Source organism: Pygocentrus nattereri, chromosome 18 (genome assembly GCF_015220715.1).
Source record: "Pygocentrus nattereri isolate fPygNat1 chromosome 18, fPygNat1.pri, whole genome shotgun sequence".
NCBI classification, from domain to species: domain Eukaryota; kingdom Metazoa; phylum Chordata; class Actinopteri; order Characiformes; family Serrasalmidae; genus Pygocentrus; species Pygocentrus nattereri.
Window position 1 is genome coordinate 33,355,946 of NC_051228.1, and position 26,064 is coordinate 33,382,009.

A 26,064-nucleotide genomic window follows, 5' to 3' on the forward strand; every position below is an offset into this window, starting at 1 on the left:
GTGAGTATATATGCACCTAGGCTGAGTGTGTGTGTGTGTGTTTGTGTTTAGGCTGTGTTTGTGTGTGTGTGTGTGTGTGTGTGCGCGTCTAGACTAAGAGTCTGTGTCTGTACGTGTGTGTGTGTGTGTGTGTGTGTATCTACCTATGAGTGATTCAAGAGGGAGAGGACTGTAAGAACAGGCTGTGTGCGCGCGCGTGTGTGTGTGTGTGCCTGCGGGCTGCCTCAGGCAGGCTGCTCACATCAAAGGCTTTGCTGTGTCTCTAGAGGAGCCGAGAGATCCAGCCTCAGGCCTGCCCAGGCCTTCACACACTCGCCTGAGGGGCCGCCGCCACTGCTGCAGCGCTGCCACACACTGCTAATCACAGCCAGCTCCATGCTCCGCCAAACCAGCCGCACACCATGCAGCACACACACACAAAGGTAGTAGCCCAGACTGAATGAAAATGATATGCAGCAGCCCAAGAACCAGCGTCCTGTAATGAACCAGGACACGAAGGGTTAACACTGAAGTGTTAACTACTAAACCATCAGCGTGTTGTGTGTTATTGAATCTGGGAATGAAGAAAGAAAATATGACTAATGCATGCCTGCCGCTGTTCAGACTCTGTAACAACCGCATGTGTCGGTATGAATTTGTTATGAGAGCCGTATGTAACTGTGACACTTCTATCCTGTAAACCGTGTAAATCAGTCTCCACAGCCGAAACTCTTCACTGTTTTAGCCTGATTGTCACGAGGCTTGATGTCTAAACCTGATTGATTGTCTTCCACAGCCGTAAAGTGAGAGCAAAACTCCAAACCCTGATTTCGGGTGAAAATAAAAGCAAACTGTGCCACATGGAAGATTTTCTTGAGACATCTAACAAATGTTACACTGATATTTTTGTTCTGCTGAGAAAATATTCATGACTCATGGTCAAAGGTTCTGAGGTTGCTAAGGTTCTGTGCTGCTTTGCAATATTTACAGAATGTACTAGTATCATCATGATATCACAGAAATAAGAAAGCATTTGGCATGTTCCATATGAGGACATATATTTCAATACTTATGGATTTTTAATCTTTCAGAAGTTTTATGTATGAAAAAGATGTATTCTTTCAAACTGTAATAAGCAATTAAGTCCAGACTATGGAAAAACAGGTCAATTTTGGCTTATTGGACAATGGTATAAGCTTTAGCCTTCCTCAGTGATGGAAGTATGTTGTAATTTCATAATTGTTACATTAAATTACTTCATATTTGTACATAGAAAAGGTAATGCAACATCAACAGTGTTGTTCATATAGTCATTGTTTTGAGAAATTAAATTTTTTTGCATGCTTTGTCATTTAATGGCAACAGAACAAAGAGGAAAAAGTCAGAAGTGTAGAAGATATAACGCAAATTGAATGCAAACATAATTTAATATTGAATAAACTACCTATTTAATGATGTAGTCATGTAATAGTATTTAAACAAAAATGGCACATATCTCTAGACATCTATGGGTTAAACAAATGATATTTCTATCCTCCTGATGAGCAAAATGTTTGAGCACTCTGTAACTCTGTATAACACGACCCTGACCACAGCTCACCTGTAAACGGCCCGTTTGTCTGACTCCAGCTGGGCCTGTGGGTCGAGGGTCACACTGACCGGAGTGGCCCCGGCTGTGGATGACGCTGAGATGTGGACCTGCTGGGCCTTCGAGTTCTGCTGCGTGGTGCCTGTCATCTGGAGGGAGAAAACAGCACATAAGCTGCAGCCTACAGCCTAAAGACGCCAGTACAAGTATAATCGCTGACTCTGCAGATAGAAAGACGCACACAGACTTTTCTCTTCACTTCGCCTCGGGAGAATCTCTGCCACCATCTCTAACTACAAAAGCGTCAAAGGAAGTCAAACCCATCAAACCCCTGATTTAAGTCGAGGGAGGAAGTCTACAAAAGTGTAGAATTTAGGCTGGTCCATATTCTGAGACGTAGTTGGATTGTTCAGATTTTCATCATAATAAGATAGTAATTTTACAGGGAAAGGAAAAAACCTTCTTAACTTATAATGGAAGTTAATGTAAGGCCATTTATCGTGATATTTTTAGACAATGTAAAAGTCAATGGCAGTTTCAATTTATGTAAAAAAGTAGAAAATGACAAAAATTGGAGATTTTGTTCCAACAGCAGCAATATTCTTTTAGTTAAATGTCACATCTCATTACACTACTGTGTGCATTGGTTGGGATAGTGTAGTGGTTGTGGTAGGGATGGGTGTAGTTGGGATAGTGTAGTGGTTGTGGTAGGGATGGGTGTGGTTGGGATAGTGTAGTGGTTAACACCTCTGCCTTCCACACTGTAGACGGAGGTTCAATCCCCACCTGGGCAAACACCCTACACTATACCAATAAGAGTCCTTGGGCAAGACTCCTAACACCACCTTGGCCTACCTATGTAAAAATAATCAAATTTTAAGTCGCTCTGGATAAGAGCGTCAGCCAAATGATATAAATGTAAAATGCATGCCGATCACAAATGATTTCAGTGAATCGTGATCCCTTGAACCTAATAACCAACATTAAGTTAACAAAAAATGTGATAGTTATTAGATGATGATAAATTATGATTCCAAAATGCAGTTTCATAAATACAATGAAAAATAATCTAATTCTTCTACCTGCTTACAGTACAACTGTAATCCAGTGCCTTATCAGGAAAATAATTAGGATTTGATTACAAGGTTAGAAATACAGGTTCTGTGCAGGTACAGGTGGAGTCAATACGGTTTAGAAAATATCATTTCAATGGTTTATGATACAATTATGTTCCCTGACTAAAGGTACTGAGATGTACACTTGAGGGTACCACCCCAGTGATGAGAGGGGTCCCACCCCAGTGACAGTTCAGTACCTTTATTTCTTAGAGTGTATGACCAGCAAAGCGGAATGTTGGAAGGATGCATTTTTCTCAGACAGGTTGTCAAGACAGTGAAAGCAAAATCTCACTCAGGCAAACCTGAGCCTGAACTGAGCGCAAAGCTTTGGAGTGAACTCTGGATTACTAGATAGATTCCTAGATCGACTCTTTTTGGGATTGACTCCAAACCCTGCCACTGATCCACGTTTGCAAGTTGTTGAAGGAGTTAATCCAAACATATTATTAAAAAAGGCTCCAGCAGAACACATTCAAAGTTCTGGAGCTGTGCATGTCCAGACAGTTGCCAAATTGTGGAGAAGATATGAAGCATGCGTGAAGCATCTCAAAGGAAAAGTGTTGGTCTAGGATCAGGTTCCTCCACACATTTCCCATCCTTAGGACAGTGCTTCCTAGCACAGGAAGGGCAAAATATATGCCCAGGGCTACAGAGTTATACTAGGAAGCCTATATGGAAATACAAGCCAGCATCTTTTCCTGGCTAGCTGCCAGACACTGGCCTCTTATCAGATTTGGCTTATGGGAGCCGCACTTTTTGGGCTTGTAAAGACATATTTTAACACAAAAACGAGTCCATGATACCGAACTGTCAATGCAATAGTGACCTAGAAGCAATGGTTTTCTGATTATTAAAGCAACTGAAAAAGGAATTCAAGTAAAAATAACAGGAAAAGAAAAACAGCATAAAAAGATATTGGAAAAATAATCCAAGCAACTCATCCAACTCATCCAAATAACTGGTTTGTCCATCATTTTAAGAGTTTCCTTTCCTCTCCCACCCTTAACATGATAAACGTTGTCCTGCAATCGATCTAAAGCAATGAGGCCAACCCTTAGAGATGAGTCTAGTGTCTAGACTATACTGTTAAAAAGGAGTAAAACTAAATCTGGCAGGATAGTTGCCAGTAAAAAACTTAAATAACAGTAAAAAAAAAATTTCACTTTTTTATCCAGTGTTTCTTCCACTTTAGTCATGGTCCTCTAGTCAGAACTATTTCACATAATGCTGCCAACATGTGCCCTCTTGGTAAAGTCTGTTGTCTCTGCATTAATAATGAAAAACAACATATTTGTGGATATGCAGTCATAATAGGTCACATTTACTGATGTTTATTGTAGAAATGGTTGAGTTTTTGTATAACATTTTTGGTAACTCTCACTTTTATGCTGTTAAATGTTTCTCAGAAAAAAGACTAGACTCTGGGGCAGTTCCCCTCTTGTCACTGGGATGGCACCCTCAAGGGTACATCCCAGCACCTTTAATCAGGAAACATAATTGTACCATAATCCCTTGAAATTATATTTCCTAAGCTGTAGTGACTCCACACACCCTGCCTCACCTCCAGACTTTTTATTTTACTGTTCTGTTTTTAAATGTTAGGTTATAAAATGATAGAAATATGTACTTTTCACCTGTACTTTTCCCCAAGATTTGGACTTCAAACCACTGTTGTACCTTTGAGGGAACATTTACTTTGTTTGTACTTAGATGAGCGAAAAATTTACCTGCACAGAACCTTTATTTCTAACAGTGTGCCACCTAGAGAACTGCACAATAGCTAGTACTCAATGGTCTGTGCTGAGGTTTTTGCAAGGTATCTAATCAAGAATGTACTTTTTTTTCCTTCTTTGAGCGTCTACCTTGAGGTAGTGCCTTGAGCCCTTTTTTGGGGGTTCCTTAAAGTGCTACCTTCCTTGAGGTACTTCCTTAAAGTTCCTTCAAGTTTCTGCCTACTTTAGGTTTCTGCCCTCTTTGATGTTCTTTAAGTTCTCCTGTCTTTCTTCCTCCACAACCTGCCTGAACTTTGAACTGTCCTAGCTCCAGAAAGCCCATATTTCGACCGGTATATCCCAGGATTCCACATCCCTTATTGATAACGTTATGATACCAGACAGAATGTACTTTTCTAATCTATTGCTGACCTTAAGGTTCTCTGTACTGTGAAGGGTCATACCATCCACACCGAGAGATACATGAAGCCAGAGGAAAAAATGGTTGGCAGATGTTCAGAGGTCCACTGCCTTATTGGCCAACATACAGAGAGGGGGTGGGTAGAAAATCAGCCCTCCACCTGTAGAAGCTAGAAGACTCCAAACAGTGTACACAGAAGAGATAGCTGAAAAATCTAAACTACACAGTGATCCTCAAACTACTGTTAAAGGGCCTCAGTAGACTCACCTGTGTGGGGTCTGACACTGACACCAGTGTTCAATTCATTGGGAACTCAAGTCCTCTTAAGATAATTACTGTGAGGTTGATGTGAAGATATGATCAAGATAAGACACAAAATGGTATAAATATTTCAAACAAAAACATTTAAATAAAAACAAAGATTTTATTATGACGATTTTGATTTTAGATTTTTTACGTTTTATTATTTAATTTAGCTTTATTTTAATTGTTGCCAAAAGTTGTATTCTTATGAATTCTGGTTGTGTTTCTGCAAATCATAAGCAACAGTAAAGGTCAGTAAAGGTGTATTTGCATTTAAAAATGTATAGTAATGAATATGCATTTTCTTTGCACTACTGTTTTATTTAACTATTGTTTTATCTTCGCACCAGACAGCCTGAAAGTGTTTCAGCAATCTGTACAACCCTGTATTGGTAGAATATAATGACACATTTAATATGAATTTATGATAATTTTGCATTGGAATTTTTTCAAGGTACTATTATCTATAAATATGGACAAATGCAAAAAGACAAATCAGGTTTAAAGATGGCTGGTACTGCTATTTTTACCTGTAGAGTGTACTTTCAGCTATGTAGTGTACTTTTTTTACTGCATTTATGATGCAATTTGAGGCAAGAATGCAATAATTTAGGTGTGCAATAAATTACTTTATCAAGTTAGTTTGACTCTAACTGGTGGAGCGTAAGTGTAACATTTTGTAGCATCAATGCAAAAAAAGAAAAAAAAGAACACACTTTGGACACAAAATTTTGTAGTTTTTATAATGGCATTAATTGATTTGTAAACAGGGTCATAAATTCTACCACTCAGAAAATGTCAGGTAGTGTAACCAAAAAAAGATCTAAACTATCTAAACTAGTCTTTGTATTTGGACATTCATGTAAAGCTTTGTCCTTGAACTCAAGCTTATATATACACATCATTTTAAAATAAATTTTATAATAACAACAAATCGTGTCATGGTTTTCCTGGGTGACTTGGCAAACTGAACCTGAACTGATATATTTGTGAATTATATTTTTTGGAATGACTTCAGCATTGCCCAATGAAAGTCAAATGGGCTCTTTCTTATGGTGCACTACCCTACCCACTCTTTCTAAAAACATGTCAAAAAAAAAGATAAAAAATCAGAATATATATGCAAAGGTTTTGAATTAAATACATTTAAAGCTGCCCTATTTTGCCACATGGTATGCTTTTAAAGGTTTCAAACATAAAAAACACGGCTAACTATATTATTAACATACAATTTCTTAATTTGCATATATGGTTGGACAGTCGATGCACCTAACATTTTTAGAATTTGTAGGTATAAATGCCTAAAAGTGATTTTATTTTGATCTGAAATAGGAAAATATTGAAAATGCATTCACATAAGGAGGTATTGAAGAATACCGTGAAATGTGTCATGTATTTATTAAATGGATTAGTAGAAAAATAAATTACACAAAAAATGCATGTCCGTCACTGACTCTAATATAGAATGTAAGTCCAAAATAAATGCAATTTATACGAACCTACGCATTCAATCATGTAATTACAATATCAGATATGAATAATCATGTGAACATAGAGCATAATTGGAAATTTTTTTTTGCCAAACTGTTCCTCTCAATTATTCCTCAAGAACTATTACTAACACCTACATACATTGCAACTTACAACCTTATAAAAAATGAAATAGAAATTCAAATAACACCAGAGATAAAATGTGAGGAATCCTCTTCTTTCAGCTTTTCTATTAGATTATGACTCCTACATAGGTTTAAGAGCTGATATGTGTGCAAAATAACCTGATTTGACTTCTTTTGCTGAGACAAAGAGGATAAAAAAAGATGTTTCAATGTTTTCCCTGATATAAACTACATGGAAAACATTTTTTCATGCTCTTACTCGGACACACAGTATGCCGGTGGTTTCTCCTGTATTGGCGATATAACATCACTGACAGCAGCATATGGTCCAATTAAATTGTAGAAGCTAATTTGCAGCACTCGACCCCTAAATTTTAATGTAGGTCAAATTCTGCATGAGAAGTACTTTACCCATCTTAGTCATCACATAAATCTCCGGTATGAAAGCCCTGCCCTTTCTTGCCCTTTGTCAATACAGCAAGTCAATGCGCTGAAATCTGTTTATCATGCATTATTTGCTTGTTTACAACGCTCTCTTGTTCCTTCCTGCCCCCTTTCTTTCTTTCCCTCCTGATGAGGCTCTGAAAGCAAGACCCCTCCCCCCTGTCCCTGCCGCGTGGGCTTTGGGCGGGGGTGTTGGTGGTGGGGCTGGGGGGGGTTCCTGGGGGCTGGAAGTCTTAATCCCAGCCTCAAATGGGAAATAAATTAGCTTCTTCACACTTAACTAGCTCTCATTTGCATGTCTCCGCCGCTGCGCTGCGTTCGTCTCCCCCGGCACTAATCCTCAAGGAGGAGGGATACACCAGTTGGACAGGGTAGAGGAGGCGATCTGGTGAAGTTCCCTCAATGTGTATCCCTCCCCGTGTGCTCAGAACAAGGGAAGGTGATGACCTGACAACATATACAGGTCACACCTGACTTCAGGTACCTTAGTGCATGTACATCTTTTCACAGCTGCCTTTTTAACCCTCCTTAATCCCCCATAACAAATGATTTTATACACTATGTCGCCAAAAGTATTCACTCACCCATCCAAATCATGGAATTAACTTCCATGTTTCATTCATTTCCATGACTACAGGTGTTTAAAAGCAAGCCCCTAGGCCTGCAGACTGCTTCTACAGACATTAGTGAAAGAATGGGTTGCTCTCAGGAGCTCAGTGAATTCCAGCATGGTACTGTGATAGGATGCCACCTGTGCAATAAGTCCAGTTGTGACCACTACTAATTATTCCACAGTCCACTGTCAGTGGTATTATAACAAAGTGGAAATGATTGGGAACGACAGCAACTCAGCCACGTAGTGGTCGGCCACGTAAAATGACAGAGCGGGGTCAGTGGATGCTGAGGGGCGCAGAGGTTGCCAACTTTCTGCAGAGTCAATCACTACAGACCTCCAAACTTCATGTGGCCTTCAGATCAGCTCAAGAACAGTGTAGAGAGCTTCAGTGAATTGGTCTCCATGGTCAACCAGCTGCAGCCAAGCACACTTACATCACCAAGCACAATGCAAAGTGTTGAATGCAGTGGTGTAAAGCACCGCCACTGGACTCTAGAGCAGTGGAGACATTTTCTCTGGAATGATGAATCACGCTTCTCCAATGGATGACTCTGGGTTTGGTGTTTGCCAGGAGAACAGTACTTGTCTGACTGCATTGTGCCAAGTGTAAAGTTTGGTGGAGGGGGGATTATGGTGTGGGGTTGTTTTCAGGAGTTGGGCTCGGCCCCTTAGTTCCAGTGAAAAGAACTCTTAATACTTTAGCACCAAGAGATTTTGGACAATTTCATGCTCCCAAATTTGTGGGAACAGTTTGGGGACGGCATCTTCCTGTTCCAACATGACTGTGCACCAGTGCACAAAGCAGGTCCATAAAGACGTGGATGAGCGAGTTTGGTGTGGAAGAACTTGACTGGCCTGCACAGAGTCCTGACCTCAACCCGACAGAACACCTTTGGGATGAATTAGAGCAGAGACTGCAAGCCAGGCCTTCTCATCCAACATCAGTGTCTGACCTCACAAATACACTTCTGGAAGAACGGTCAAAAATTCCCATAAACACACTCCAAAACCTTGTGGAAAGCTGTTATAGCTGCAAAGGGTGGGCTGACATTATATTAAACCCTATGGATTAAGAATGCGATGTCACTCAAGTTCATATGCGTGTGAAGCCAGACGAGCGAATGCTTTCGGAGATTTAGTGTATATTTTGTTTCTCACTAAGAGCTCATTGAGACAAGTGGGGAAATTTACCTATCCAAGCTCCTCCCACAACTTTCTGAACAAAATCTTGTATCTCCATAAAAGATACTTTTGGAGATATTTTTTGAATGAAGATGGAAAAAGCCTTCTTAACTTTCAATGTAAGTTAATGGAAGCAGATTTTGTTATAAGTCCTTTCAGATTGTTTCTATTGGTTGTTTCATTATGAATTTGTGACACAGTGTAAGAGGCAGCTCCTGCCCTAGAGGAGGCCCAAAGACATGACTAATAGTAAACAATACATACAGACATTTGCAAAAGTTTGGGCACTCTTGGTCAAATGACGTTTTGTTGATTTTCTAAGTGAAAATAAGATATTATTTATTTTATAAACATAAAATAAGTCTATTGAATATGTCTGTAGGATTTAATGCAGCATTACTGTTTATTTGCTGACTTTAATATACAGGAGAAAAAACAAATTCTGACCTGGGCAAAAGTTGGTGTATTTTATATTTTTGGGCAGATTTACTAAGAGAGGCACAAATTACTGACCACCTACCATCTTTGTGCCAGTTGAGGTGCCCAACTTCATAATTAACATAAAACCTGTGCAATATAACACAGCCTGTTTTGACCAGTTAGGAGGGAATCAAGTATTTTTTTCTTTGTTTATTTTTCTTTGTTTCATTAGGTTATTTTCTCAATATTTTGACCTTCTCAGAACAACATAGAACTAACTTGAAAACAAATAATTATTATTCATCAACAAAGTTTTTTTTTATAATTAACATTGTAAGTAACTATTTAAAGTAAATACAACCTTAATACATAATCGTTCATTATAATTAATTATTTTTTTCTTTCTGTGTTGAACAATGATTATTTCACAGCTGGAGTGATGAACTGACTTGTGTGACAGTTCTGTGCAGAGTGCATTTGGAAACTGTGTGATAAGCTAAAATCAATGCTGGAGTAGCTTTAGTAAAGCAGGGGCTGCAATTTTACACAAGTGCTTTTAACAACTGTTTGGAAAAGAAAACTGTTGGATGATTATTTAGGCAAACCTGCTTCATGATGATGTAAAATATACCCAAAATATGAAGCATATTGCTAATTACATGATGATCTCTTTAGATTGAAATAATCATGTAATTTACCTCAATTCACCAATAACTCCAGACGACTATGGGCTCAAATAGATTTTGCTTGACAAATCAATTACTGACAAAAGTCATAAAAAAAGTCATTATGCAACTTGTTTTTAATTCCTTGTCCTTTGCTGCTCTCAGAAACACAAAATTCTGTTAAAAAATGCTGAACTTTCGTTTAATATCATGCATTTGTTAAGCAGTAGATGTTTTTGTTGTACAGAAGGAAAAAAATACACTATGCATATTTTTGTAGGAATAACATCTGAAGCGAAAGCTTGAACTTAGAAAATGTAACTAGACTATATAAGTAGCTCATTGGGCTATTGTGTATGTTATTATAGAATTACATTCAATATTACAGAATTTGACTGTTAATATCTCCACTTACACTGCAAACTGTAAACGCCCAGAATCTCTGCCAAATTATAATTATTAGCAGTAGTATTTATAGTAGTATTTATAGTAGTAGTAGTAAGGACAAGGATGTATTTGAACCTATTGATGATCTCAGCTTGTCTGAAGTTCTTTGCTGGGTCTGTGTGAAGTGCCGGCTATGGAGTGTCTCTGCGCTGCTTCCTAATCCGAGTCTTTAGTTAATAATGATGGGCAGGTCACAGCAGCTTCTCTTTGTCTTTGCTTATTGTCTGTTTACCATTTGGTTATTGGCTATAGCCTCTCTGTTTGCTGACTGACCTGTTGGCTCTCTTGATAGGACGGTGGAGGGACACTCTGTGTGGCCATCATTGTCAGTGCTGGTGCTGGAGGCACATGTTGCATCATGGGAGAGCTTCACATGGAGACCCTGCAAGAGGCAAATGAACACACACCATGTTACAGACAATAGCAAACTTTAGGAACAGTTTCAAAGACAAAACCTCATCTTTTGTTATCACATTAAAAAGCAAACTGATGTAAGATCTTGTACACAAGTACTTTAAACTGTACATAAACTTAATAACCTACAATGTAGGTGTACTTAACACCCAGAGAGACAATCGTTTATTTATTTAATTATCGGTCAAGCCTTTTGTTTTTCTGCATCAATAAAATAAAAACAGAAAACATATTTAACATAAACTCACATAGAAAACACAACAACTAAATAGAATACCAGTAATATAGTAAATATAGCAGTAAATTTAGTACAGTATATTTAATATATTTATAGTATATAGTATATATAATATATTTATAGTATAGTATCTTTAAATCTATATTTACTACAGAGTATTTAGTAAGTATAATTTTTTTTAGTGTCCATCCTTTGCCTTTAATACAGTTTCCATTCTTTTTGCTTTCAGTTTTTCAAAGAAATCTGCAGGGATATTTTCCCACACCTCTAAAGCTCAGCCTCTGAAGCAGCTTGATTTTCTCCTCTATCTCAACGGCGAAAGCTTTAAGTGCTGTTTATCTGATGGGGCACATCTTGGTGGTCCACTAGGTCTCACACGGTTGTTAGAAGTCTCAATTTCTCTGCACCTTTTAATCTTTGTTATTGACCTCGCCTTCCTAATGCAAGTGGAAATCTTATATCTAATCTCATCAGAAATCCCTCCTGAAACGCAATGGACGTTCGGACATGTTGACAACTGACAAATTCCATGTGGATATTGTACTTGGCAAAGATTATGATTTTGATTCCGAAGAGAAAAGAAGTTATTAGTTTCTGGAGGAACTAATTACACTGTAGTGTTGCTATAAAAAGCGATACACTAAGCTTACGTTTTAATAAACATAGCCCAAGTTTTCTTTTGGCCAAAGTATTTGCATAGTTTCCTTAAGTATTATCACAACTGATTATTACAGTAACACATCAAAAAACAGATGCAGCTGAATAAGCACTTTTCAGATCATTGAATTGTTTCTACTCAACAAAGGAATAAACTACTGGTCAGAGTCATTTTGACCATTAATAACAGCTATTTGCTGGTAATTGACCCATTAAAAAGCCTGTTCGCCAGAACATACACTTGAAATATAAGCCAGGGTGCAGGAGCCACCAGCAGGTGCTGCTGTACTTAAAGGAGAGGTTAGCAGAAAGCACTCTCTTCACACGCACTCCACACGACTCTCAACTGTCCAGAAGTGAGCAGTGAAAGCAGATTCTAAACGGTCATTTTTCTAAATGCAGCAAATGTTTGTCATTCATTCTCTAGCATATGAGTTGTATGTAGTGATGCTGTTGCTTCCTAATCAGAACGGCCTGAAAGGTTACCATTAATGACCACTAGCTTCCTGTAGAACACCTTTAGAGCTCAGTCACCGGTCACCTGTTAAATCATTAGGATCCTTTATATTTTGATACCAACCCATCAAGAAAAACCAAAACTCCTTACCAAACCACCAGGAACTAACAGAAGCATTTAACTGTTCCTATGTTTTTTAGACTGTAACTAATACACAACGCTCAAAATGCAGAGCCGTCATCACACTTATCAAACACTACATCTGCAGTGATCCTAAAATGTGAGCAGGGTGTGATGCTGTAAATCCACAAAACAAACAGCTGCTCTATTTTGAGGGCTCACCTTAAATGAGCGTTTTCTGCAGGTAAACACGGCAACAGCACCAGACCAATCAGGAGCTCATTAGCTGTGTTGTCAGAGGGGTATTTGACACCGGGTGTGGGCAGGACAGACCCAGGGGATGGTGCATGCTGGGACATCCCTATTGTAGATAATTGGGCCCATGGTGGCACATATGAACCCCCGACCCCCTGCCCAAGTCACACATTCAGAGGCTAGCACAGTGTCACCGCTCTTATGTTCAAACAATGACTCATATTTACGTGACAAAGGATGATAAAATGCTTGATGTTAACCAATATGTTCAATAATTTACACTACTGTTCTGCAGTGAGGAATTCTTAGTCATATTGATTGTGTGTCTATCTGTAATATTTTCAAACACTGATCCCAAACTTTTGAGTGCTAGTGTATATATTTAAATGAAGTGCATGTTACGAGATTTTAATCCAAGCTTTGAGCTCATTCTTTATGAAATTTTCAAACATTCTAAAGGGCAGTTGGCATTTGGGTGTTGGTAAATAAATAAATAAATAAATAAATAAAAATACAAATACAAGGAAAAAAGGCTGCTGTGTCTGTTCCACGTGCCAGTGCAACACACACTAATACCCCACTACGGCAGTCCTGAGAATGATCCACCAATCAAATAATGCCTACTCTGTGGTGGTCCTGGGGGGTCCTGACCATTGAAGGACAGGGTAAAAGAGGCTAACTAAGTTTACAGACAAACAGATGGACTATAGTCTGTAATTGTCCAACTAGAAACTGCTAATATGTGGTAAGAGGAGCTGAAAAAATGGACAAAGAGTGTCCAGAAGATGTTTTTAATAAATATCTATATATAAAACATTAACAATATATTACATTTATATGTAGTATGTGAGGAGGTGTGTAGATTTGTTGGTCATTTTCATTTATTTATTTATTTAAACACTGATGAATTGCAAAGTTGAACACTAAAAATGGTCCAACATTATTACATAATACAATATCAACGCTACACTATGATTAATAACACCTTTATTAGGGAAACAAAAATGAGTTTTCCATCATGTCTCAGCTGTTACTCTTTTTTAAAAACATATCTAAAATGGGATATACAGCATTTTGCAACAAAAGCTTTCATGTACATTTCAGTGTGCATGTGTAAAATAATAGCTAATAATGAATTATGACTAAGCTGACAAAGGTATTACTGTCTATAAAGTAAAATAAAAATGATATAAAAAATAGAAAGTATAAACCCAACTGCAAGAAATTGGGAATAGTGGGTGAAATGCAAATAAATCCAGAAAGCAGTGATTTAAAAATCTACTTTGACCTGTATTTGTACAAAACCAGTATAAAGACAAGATATGTTTTGTAATGTAATCTCTTTTTTTTTCTTCATTTTCATTGCTATTTGTAAATATATGCTCATTCTGAACCTGATGCCTCTAACACAGTCCAGAAGAGTTGGGACAGGGTCAATTTAGGACTAGGAACATTGTAAAATGTTCAAAATATGTGGTAATTATGCTCCTGTCCCAACCTTTTTAGAATGTGGCACAGGCATCAATAACACGGAAAGTATCTTTACAAAAAAAAAAAATAAATCTCATGAAATAAAACATAAAATAAAGGCTGAACAGAATTGACTAACTACTGATTTCTGTGTTTATTAGAAGTTCACATACTGTCTCCCTTTTTTTCGAATTGTGTTTATACCAAAAAAACCCTCTGAAAACACTAAAACCCGAGAAACACTGAAATAGAATCTTCAGTGTATGAATGAGTGCCACCTTGGACAAAACCAGATACACCACGTCTTTACCCACAGTGCCTTCTTCGCTCCTCTTACATAGCAAATTCCATAAATCTCTCTTTTGGTGTTATTGCCGAGCGTGTATATGTGTCCTGATTGCCATGTAAACATCGTGTGCCCCCTCCCTTTGAAGACCTGCACGATCGGCATGCCATATTGATCTTTCCATATAACAAAGTGTCTTTGCTTCACTCACTAAATTAAGTTTAGTGTCATACAAATAAACAGACTTTCAACACATACAGACCCCCCAAGCCTGCGTCTGTGCACAGATAGAAATCCATTACACCACAATCCACTGTCTGATTATGGAAAGGCATCCAGTGACCACATGAGCTTTAAAACAACAATCCCTGACACGGATAAACACCTACTTTGACATCGAATATATAAATAAACCATCTCGCAGGGATACAGGATTAATCATGTGCAACATAGCATTAATATGTGCTAGCAGCGGGAAGCACTGAAAGCTCCATTACATTCACAATACTTCAGTTACAGTACAATTCTGTTATGATGTGTACATTTGGAGTCTAGCCCATGGCTTCGTATTGACATAGCAGTGCTCTATCTGTGGAAAATCAAACCTAAAATCTTCAGGGGAAAGGTGTTATCCACCATGCTATCCCAACAGAAGCCTTGGTCCACATTGCTTTTCGTTTCTAATTTGACTAAAACATGCTCAATGAACTTAAAATAAATAAATAAAAATAAAACAGCATAATCTGGCCCTCTGAGCATCGATACTGTAAGCAATATATTGCAATACAATTGCATGTTGTAAGAATGGCCAATATTGTAAAAATATAACATAACAATACATGAAAATCACAACACATCTGATGCTTCACAAACTCTTTTTGTAGATTTGTGAATAAATTGGAACAAATAAAATGTACCAAGAAAACAGTAGTGCTACATTTAAAAAGGCCACACAACTATGTGGTACAAATGTGCTATAGTGCCCTGAGTTAATAAATACTGATTGCGCTCTAGCAGAGATGTTCACACGTCCTATCATGTCATGAAAGTCTCAAGTCTTTATGGTGCAAGTCTGAGTTACATCTCAAGTCACTGGGAAGTGAAAGTGGGATCGGTTTTGAGCTTTTAGTACAGATTTATGGTTTTAATTTAGTTATTAGCATTACACTGGAGAAAAGGAAACCGTACTAAGCCTCATATAGATAGATAGATAGATAGATAGATAGATAGATAGATAGATAGATAGATAGATAGATGGGTGGACGGGTGGATGGATAGATTATTGATCCCATAGGACATTTAGCAGCCAGTAGCAGACACACAACACTGTACAGTAATAGTAATAAGGGTGTAAACAATATAACAGGAAGAATAAATATAAAAGATCCTATCTACAGGCAGATATACATGTAGAAAAATACAACAATCAGTAATAATATCTATAACCTGACGCAGTGCAATAATGACTGTACAAGGAGGTACAGGTAACGGCATATGATGACCATACTGAATGAATAAATGTGTGCAGATATTGGTACCAAAATAAAGTGTCTAGTGTCCAGATGTGCAAGATGCGCAATAAGGTATGCAGAAAGTGCTGCAAGGTGTCCAAATGTGCAGATGAATAAAGAAACATCATGAGATATAAGACCTATGATTCGTGATTTAACATGAGACTTTATAGAAAACCCTTCAGTGTGAAGGACAGAATTGAAGAATAAATTTTAGTGTTTAACTAGTTGTTTAGTCTCTAGTTTGCATGGCAGGTGATCCAGCTGAAGTTTGAAAAGAAATGTGATTAACGTGTAATGTGTAACTTATTAGAACTTCAGCTAGAGAAGCTGAGATTAGCTATATTATATATTAGCTATTGAGCAGTAGAGGATCTCAAACAAATAACCAGGTGTGGCAAAGGGGTGGTAGGGGAGAGCCAACGTGAGTGTGTTAGTGGGGAGGACCAAGGGGTTGGAGAGGTCAGCCAGTTCACTAATGGCAAAACATTTCTCCTCTTTCAGGCAAAGCGGGACAGACGAGACATACTTATAATGTGAATGTGGAGGGGTGGAGAGAGGTTCTTAAAGGCGCTAACCCCAAAGTGAGCAGGAAGGCAATGACGCGGCAGAAATTCTGGGGTGGAATCTGGGTTGGAAGGCACTGGCCACCTTGGGCCCCCCTTTGAAACCGCACACATTCACTAGCTAGTGTGCTTGCTACCCAAGCGTGTGTTGCTTTCTGCCTACAGCACTTCTTTCTGTCTGATGGACTGAAGGAAAGTCTTGGTGTGGCACCAAGCTGAGGGAGAATGACACTGCAGACTGTGTGAGACTGTAGCAATACTGATAGCACAGATACATGCGAATAGGTTCTATTCACTTTCCCCACACTGTAAAAAATGAGAGGTCAGCTCAACTCAAAATGATATAGTAACTGACTACATGGCTTTTCTTGAGTTGACTCAACTTGAGGACACACAGCTCAAATTTCTTAGCTGAGTCCAAATTTCTCTTAATGCATTTAGTTCTGCATCTCAGTTATGTAAATAAAATGAACTTGTTTATTTATACTCAACTTCCTCACCAGACAAGACCAGACACACTCGTGGATGGCTATGGCATCGCTGGGGCTCAAACTCACAACCTCCTGTTGGGTAGACGGCTCAGTCCACTGCACCACTCAGGAACACATGAAGCAACTCAGATTTTGTGTCTACAGGTGTTTAATACACTGCAGAACATATTTGTTGCTTTGACTTTGAAGCGTGGCATCACCTCATGTGGTGCAGCTGTGCAATAATTCATCCCAACAGCAGGAGGTTGTGAGTTTGAATCCCAACAACACCACAGCTGTCCATTACCCAGAAACCCAAGAGGAGAATATGCCAGATGGGACTGTGTGATAGAAGGAGCGCCACCTAGTGGGGAAACTGAGTAAAAAAAAAGTCAGTTTAGTTTATCTCACCGAGATGCAGATCTAGAAAAAGTAGCTTGGAGAGTTTTTGACTCAACTAACAACTTTGAGTTGAACTCTGGTGACTCAACTCAAGAAAAGCCATGTATTCAGTTACTAAATCATAAGCAGACTTAATTAATTCACTTTTATTTGTTTATTTTTAAACTTTAAGTGTGGGGTCTGATGGAAAAAAAAACAAAGCCTTACATTTTCACAAGCAGCTATGAACTTCCTGAGAATAGAAAAGACTCAACTTTTAAGTCAGAAATATGTCTGAAGGGGTTTATTTGTTTGCATCGTGCCGTCATAGTAACCGAGGACTGGAAGCTAATGGTTAAGAGTTCTGACTAATTGTGCATATTATTATGCAATTATGAAAGAGGTCAACAGAGTGAACTATAAAATTGCACCAATTTCTACTGAGTGTGGGATATTTTTCTGTCTTTCTGTATTACATGAAGGCTAAATTTTTTAATAAATATTTTGACCTATATATTTGTTGGTATGCTGCTCTGTAGTTCTTCTGTGAGAGGAGTCTACTGTAACCTCACAAAGTGCCTTTGGCTGTCTGTCTATTCAATTACTGTCAAAGAACACGAGTCGTGCACAGATCCATGTGTTTTACAGTGCAGCTGAGGTAAAGCTAATGCATATCTGCACTAAGGCTGGGCAATATGGCAAAAATTGAACATGGTGACACTTGATACTTGAGTATAACATTCACAATACACAATGTGAATTTTTTTGAAGTATATGTATTATATTAAAATTTTCTGAAGACTGAATACAAGTTATTCTGGACAAAAGATCATTCCAAAAAAGTGTGGGAGGGGGTAGGGTAGGGGTTCATTTTGTATGTCCAGCATGATATTTTTTTTTACATGTAAAGAAGTTGATAAACGTGGTTAAAGTCAAAGTTTAGGTTGCTGAAATGATCACAGGGAACAAATAAATAAATGTGATTATTTGCATGATTGACACTGTTTCACTGTTGATTTCGAAAAATACAAAACATTTTCTCTCTGGAATTTATTCAAATGGGCCAGTGGGCGTGTGGGATTAGAAGGCATAGTATCGCGGTATAGTCTATATATATGAAACACTGAAATCTTGCTGTTTATGCAGTTATAATGCTTATTAGTGTAATTTATATGTTCTGTATAATAACATCTGAGCCAATCCTGTGACAAATGTAGCCTGAAATATCGCACGTCCATACGTTAGCAATGTGCAGACCAGCAAGAGATCACTTAGAGCCTGGTTTAAACACATGAACTTTGGGCAGATTTAAGCTTTTTAAGTAACTTCATTTGCTTCTCTACAGCAGCTCATCCCAGGCTATAAGCGTAATGTAACTCAATGACATCTCAAATTAATAAACAAATGTATTTTACTGACATATCTCATTATATATATATATAGCACAGCCACTGGGAATATTGAAGAAAGCAGGCTTGTGAGCAAGACTAAATATCTGCCACGCATATCTTTCTCTCCTTAGACAGCAGACAGACAAACAGAGAGACAGGAAAGACTGTGGGTCTGTCTGTCTCTTGTCTCTCTCCCTTTTCCCTCTCTCTCACTCTCATCCTGGCAGCCTTATGTGGAAAAAGGACAGCAGAGGCCAACACAAACTAGTAGCTATTTCAAGACGTCGCTCTACAAACACTTACGCATGCACACACACACACACACACACACACACACACACACACACACACACACACACACACAAGCAGAAGGATTTGGGGTCATTATTATCATAAACACCATCAGCACCCCTGTACTCTAACTGTTTCATGTAGGACTTTGTAGAAAACGGGAAGAATTTTCCAGCACAAATTAGATTCTGGCTTGGCATTGCATATTTTATGAAGCTCGTCCAAATCATACAAATTGAGGATGTTGTGTGTATGTGTGATGTGTATACTGATTACACACTAAGCCTGTGTTCTCATTCCAAGTGCTATCAGCCGAAAGGCATCTTCGCTGTTATCTCGCCTCATTTTAATTGCAAATTTTGCAAGCGAGTTGGTAATTAAATGGAAAATTGCACATTAATTGATGAGACTAAAGATAAAGCAATTCCAATTATTGCACAGTATTTTAGGAGGCCTCTCAAGTCTTGCTCCCTCGAGTAACGCACTACCTAACACCACAGCACCATAATAACACACACACCCAACACACACCGGCACACAGGCAGACGGAGCTAACGTAGACCGACACGTACATATTGCTGCTGTCATATCAAAACTGCACAGCTATTTTTTCGGCCTGCATATTTAAAACGGCTGGTCTTTACATTGTCTGACCGTTTCATGATGAGTGGACCGAAAGAAATAGTCCACAATGACTTAATCTCATTATGTTAACGTATCTTCACCCTTAGAAGTCGCAGTTGTTGCTGGAGATAACTGTAGTGTTCAAATGTTTAGAATAACTTGTCATATTTATCATTGTTCTTCCTTTATATGCAATATATATTAACTATATAATTAACTAGACCTCAAAAGGAATTTTTATATATATTATTCAATATTTAATGATGTTTTGGAATCAACAAGACGTTATTAAATGTTTAATCATACAATGTAGTTCTCAGTTTGCAGTAATTTGACACAACTTCTGACAGAAAGGAGGAAATTTGTATAGTTTTTTTTTGTTTTGTAATAAAACCTCCTTCTCCAGACTCTCCAGCTTTCTAAAGCATTTCAGAAGTATTTAAAACTTACATAAGACACATAAATCTCAGGACCATTTGATTCATTACTGTGAAACAAAGCAGTTTTTATTTTATTGCAAAAATGGATTATAATCATTGGAACATTAGTCTAAATGTATAAGATAAATATATAAAGTAGTAAATAAGTATTTTAACATTTATTTATCGCTTGTAACTTATTGAAACAAGCAGAGAAAGTCCGTTTATATGTAAAGTGTGGATTACGTTTTTCTTTTTTTAGGCATTTTAATTCCACCCGCCAGCTACATCTCCCTCTGTAACACCCTGCTACCAAACTAGGAAGGTCAAGGCTGGTATGTGCTTCCTACGAGACAAACGTAGCCAGAAATTGCATCTTTTCATTTAAAACAGTCGGATGGCTTAGAAATGTGCTAATTCTGTCACTAACAGAGCTCACAGAGACACGCATTGGCTATCATGGGTCATCCAACCCACCCAGAGAGAGTGAGGCCATGATCTGTTGGATTCCCAGCTACACATGGTGGTAGCCTCATCAGTCTCTCAATAATAGAGCCGACTCTTACACACCTGGGAGCCCTAAACTTACGAACAGCACTGTATATGTATTTGTAAGCAGCCGTGGAGATCTTTCATTATAATTCACAATTGATGGCAAGATATTGCCATGTGTCATTTTTTTGCCATTTTCTGACAATAAAATGGACCGGAGTGCAGATTTAAACTGTTAAGAAGGAACATAATTCAAATATAAGTGTAATTCATTATGTATTTGTGTAATTACATTGAAATAAATACATAACATGAATTAAATGTATACAGAAACATCTAACTAAACTAAGGGTCAAAGTTTTTTCCTCCGACTACAAAAAAGTTTGTGTTTCAGAGAATCTTTTTAAGGACGGTAACAATATATATATATATATACACACGCAAATACAGTACTGTGCAAAGATTTGTAGTTCTAAAGAAGTCCTCACTGAAAAAAAAGAAAAGGGCAAAAAAATTGCCTGTCAAGTAAAGAAGCTTCTGGTGTTCTCAGAACAATGGCCTGACAAGCTCAGACCTCCAGACCTCAACATTACTGAATGGGATTGAGATCATTCGGACTGTGAGGAGCAGAAAATGCTGACTAACCTTTGGAGATTTCTTTGAAGAACTGAAGTCACTTACAAACGTTCAGAAGGCAGAAGGCAAAGGAAGGCCACAATAAATACTGAAAAATCTATATTTAATTGTTACTCCCATGTAATTATTTTCTTTATCATCGTCGTCGGACCACATCTAAAACAGTACCTTTACAGGAATAGGGAAAACCATCCTACCTTTTAAAAGAAGTTAATGTGAATATATTTTATTCCAAGTGTTTTGGGTTATTTCTGTTTGTCCATTCACCATGAAATTTCTATACCGTTTAAAGGGCAAGTGATATTTTCATATTATGTCAAAAAAAAACTGCAGTCAAAAGGTTTTATTCTGACAGCAACAACATGTGCTTGTGCTTTAATGAATTATGGGTGGTCTCTGACTTTTGCACAGCACTGTACAGTCTATTACGAGCTGAGAAATCTCTAAGGTCATCCTGCGGCCTCTCTGGGTGAAAGGTAGTTTGCTCTTTTAACACACATCATGACTCTCTCGGACTTAACATGCAGCCCATTGATCTCATCACATTTGATCGATAACAACATATCGACCCCCATCCACTGACACGCAGCAGGTATCTCTCACTCTTGCCATTCGCCTAATGGGCTAAACAGGCATGTGTACAATGAGAACATGCACTCTTCACCCCCCTCAACACACACTGCTAATTACTACATCACACAGACACACACACACACACACACACACACACACACACACACACACACACGCACATGCACAGTGTCGAAGATAGCACATCGCTGCAGGGAAGCACAGGATATTACTGCGGGAGAGCCTCTATACAACACGCATGCTGCATAAAATCGCCTGGCTGTTAATTCTGCCACAGAGCACGGCGCATGAAAAAAGCGAAATAAAGAGGGAAGAAAAGCAGAATTATGCAGCCAACGACATCAAAGGCTCGTGAATGTGGAGCGAAGGGAGGAAATTTGGTGCCTAATCAGAGTGTTGTGAATGACATTAAAGTCTCTGGAAGGCTGTCTAACCGACTTTCTCGCCTCGTATTTACGTCTACAGTGACAGAACGCTACAGCTTTTCAGCATCATTCTGGATTTTGGACAATTTGCTCACATTATACGACTGCACTGTAAAGCCAGCAGCTGTAGGATGACATACTGTATTTCTTCGTTCTTGACTTGAATGTGTTGTTCTAGAAAAAAAAGCTTAATAAAGCGCTTTATTAGTGCACTCATATCCTACATGTGTCTTGTGCTTCGTTCATTTATGTCACGATTGGCCCCTCCCAGTCCTGTCCATGCGTCTTGTCCTGTCCGTGTTTTGGTTTAGCCCCCTGGTTCATGACTCCGCCCCTGATTGTCTCCACCTGCTTTCCACCTGTCCCTCGTTTTCCCGGTGTATTTAAGCCCTGTGTTTGCCCCTTGTGTTTGCTGGTCTTTGTTGGTGTTTGTTATCTGCTGTGTTGGATGTTCTGTTTGTTCTGTTGCATTGTGGTGTCTGTCATGTCTGTCCCCCGATCTCTCCGTATTGGCTACTTGAACCTGGACTGTTACGACTATGACCCTGGATTTGCCCTTAATAAATCTCGCTTATCTCAGCACGTGCGTCCGCCTCCTCGCTCCCCGTTACAAGTTTCCCGAGGACCTTTTGTAATGTCTGTGTAGTTTTAGACACTGAAATGATTTACTTTTACATTGACATTTTCTAACTTAGAATGAAACAGGCTGTAATTGTTACTGTGCCTTTAAGACTAATTATATATAAATGACCTCAGTTCTGATTGGCTAGTCTGTATTGTGCCTCATTCTAAAAGCTGTCCAGGTTGAAACATCCCTTAAACCTTTAGCACGAATAGGCAGGGCTAAACTGCTGTAGGCTTAATAGGCCGATATAGCGCTTCTGTCAGGGAAAAAAAAAGGTTTTTGACTTTATTTGAAAACACCTGTGGCCCTTTACTTTCTGTGTATATTTCATGATGAACAGGCCAAAAGAAACGGCGATACAACAACGACAACAGCGATATGTCAATGTCGGTTTTTGTGACATCACAAAAACAGTGAAGCCAAAAAAGAGATTGTTTTGCAGCTTCGTTTCTGGGGAGCGAATGATACGTTTTGAAACTTTTAACAATGTTTACATGCTATACTGTAACAAAAAACCTTTGACTAAAGACTAAACCAGACATTAGCTCATGACTACTGCCTTCTTTATACTTGTACACGACATTTACAGAAATTATTTTTGAAGAACCATCAGTTTAATCAAAACAGGTTATTTTGTGGTATCTTTCCAAAGAACCCTTGACACCTTTATTTTTACGAGTATACGTTTTAACCACATGTTCACATAGTAATGCTATTATTAAGAACAGGAGCTCAAAACAGTAGCTCACATTGAACTGCTTATTAATACTTTATTAAGCAACTACTAAGGAAACCACAAAGAAAATGCATAATTTGTGTACACATTTTTTTATTTATTGACGTGAAGGTGCTTTGCTACGATCATATGCAGTCTAACAGGGTAGGTAGTGGATAGAAGTGATGTTAATGTTACATGTTACAAGAATATTAGCTTTAGAATAGAGGGTCAGTTCATTTTTATTTAGAGCTCACTGGTGATTTATTATTGGGGTTCTGATATTATGCTTAGGTAAGGGTTGTGCACAAGATAATGATGTGAAAAACACAAATAAATGTGCTCTGGAAACTGCAACATTCACATTAGTTATTGCTTAATAACGTAGTGGTCAGCCAGCTAACTGTCAACTACTGGCTTAAAAGAGCACTACAAAGGCTTTAAAGTGTCTCTATATACTGAAGATTCACCTAAAATAAATACAAAACATACTCAAAACATGTTCAGACCCAAGACAAAGGAAACAGGCTCATGTGTTGCTTCAGTCTATTCCTTTTCCTGAATTATGTTTTTAAAATTCAGATTCTATATCAATGAAAGTTTCTGCTAGAACCATATGTCCAATCAAAGAACCATTTAGGAACCCTACATTTTGTAGGCATGTATATAGGGCTTCTAGCCAAAGCTGATTTGGCAGCCCTGACGAAGGGCTACTACCCATAAGGCCTACTCAGTGACTCCATAGAAAACAATACAAAATGTCTGAGTTATTATAGTTATAGGACAGGAATGGACATAACTGGACCCACGCTGGCACGTCAGTGAATGCTGAGAGATTGAACGTAGAGCTAAAATCAGGGATACTCTGAAGAAAGTGTGTGGTTTATTGTCAATAACCCTGCATGACTTGACCCTTCAGCACTAATCCTTAGCCTGTCTGATCACTACAGATCATTCATTCAAGCGTCTCGGGGAGAACAGCTATCGACAAGAGCCATGGACCTGTGTCTGTGTGGGTGTGTGGGTGTGTGTGTGCTTGTAAATGTGACTACATGAGGCTATAGGAGTAAATACATCTCAGCCCTTTATGTTGGTTATATAACTAGCAATTACATAAACAATTATACATTATCAAAGAATAACTAATAACACTGGGTCTCTATACACACTATATACGTGCATGAGAATGCCAGGCTCTGCTTAAAGGGGCATGCTTTTTCTTTTTTTACTAGTACAAATAATACAGAAGGTGTACAGCATCATAAAAGTAATCATTTTAGCGATGGCATACTAACTAGCTAGCACACATAATGACAGTCTGCTGAGAGCTCATTACAAAGAATAACTGGACAGCAAAGACGCTCCATTATTCTCACCGCAGCAATTGAGTATAAACCAAATGGCAGGTGTTTATAGGCTTGTAACTTCGCACTGCACTTGGATAACATTACATAAAAAGTCTCTCTGAATAAGTGAAATGCAATAATATGTCAACATAATTTGCCAAATAGAATAAATCAATACTTTGTTGGGGGTATTGTATTGTAGTCTTCTCTGCTTATGTCTTTCAGCTAGGTTCAAGTAAGCAAGGAAACAACCCTGAGATAAATTAGCTGGTAACTATAATATTCACCATTGTTAACAACATGTGAAATTGCTGTTGTGGCTAAAGTGTGAGACACAGGGGGCTTGGGGGGTCCAGGATCCATGAATGTCTAAAAATCTAAATTCTCAGGGGGGTGCCGGAAAATAAACATATAATAACGTTATGATGTCCATTAGGGTAAATGACACTCAAATACAAATTCAGGGAAAGGTCATTGCTTAGTCTTCTTCACCCATGATATGGCAAGTTACGTCTTTGGTATTCTTCACTAAAGATGCAGCATTAGTCTGCCTCAGAGTGGCACTGTAGCCAACTGTTTCACCCAGTTGGTCTTTCGTAGATTAGCAACTGCAACTATGCCCATAATACCTCTGAAAAATCGTACCATGTGCTGTAGTGTATGTGAAAATCTGAAAACTCACTCAATTTCTCAAGAGTTTGGTGGAAAGAGTGGACCGTTACACGTCTCCTTGTTTGTCTCTGATTTGAGAAATGAGTAAGATCTCAGGTAATGTGTGGAAGACTGTCAACATCATCAGAGTAGTGACAGCAATCAGACACATATCTCTCAAAATTCACCCTGAAGACACCACGGATGTTTTTTCATCATGCTTATTGTTGGATTATTGAGTTTTGTGTATAAGTCACAGAACCTACATTTCTACTTCTGATTCACCCTCTTGGTGGCTGTGGTATAGCACTGTTTTGAAGTATGTAAATAACTCACAGTGGGAGTCAGACAGCCTCTTCACATGGTACGGTTAGTTTTAACGCAGTGTTACTAAGTGTAACTAAGCCTCCTACAGTTAACAATGAGAGAAGCTCATAAACATTCAGAACAGTTGCTTTTCATGCACAGATTCATCCAAGAAACTACTACACCGTGTTGCATTGTATACATTTCAATTTTATC

General features: G+C 38.3%; 1 protein-coding gene across 1 annotated transcript in view; it reads right to left on the bottom strand.

Annotated features, from left to right (window-relative positions):
- Window positions 1-26,064, bottom strand: part of pknox2 (pbx/knotted 1 homeobox 2) — a 134,609-nt gene that overhangs the window by 33,431 nt on the left and 75,114 nt on the right. Inside the window, exons 3-4 of the mRNA XM_017691334.2 lie at window positions 10,785-10,893; window positions 1,580-1,716 (exon numbers count right to left, since the gene is read on the bottom strand). Of these exons, the coding sequence (XP_017546823.1) occupies window positions 1,580-1,716; window positions 10,785-10,871 (224 nt within the window). The 5' untranslated portion in view covers window positions 10,872-10,893. The remainder of the gene's footprint in view (window positions 1-1,579; window positions 1,717-10,784; window positions 10,894-26,064) is intronic.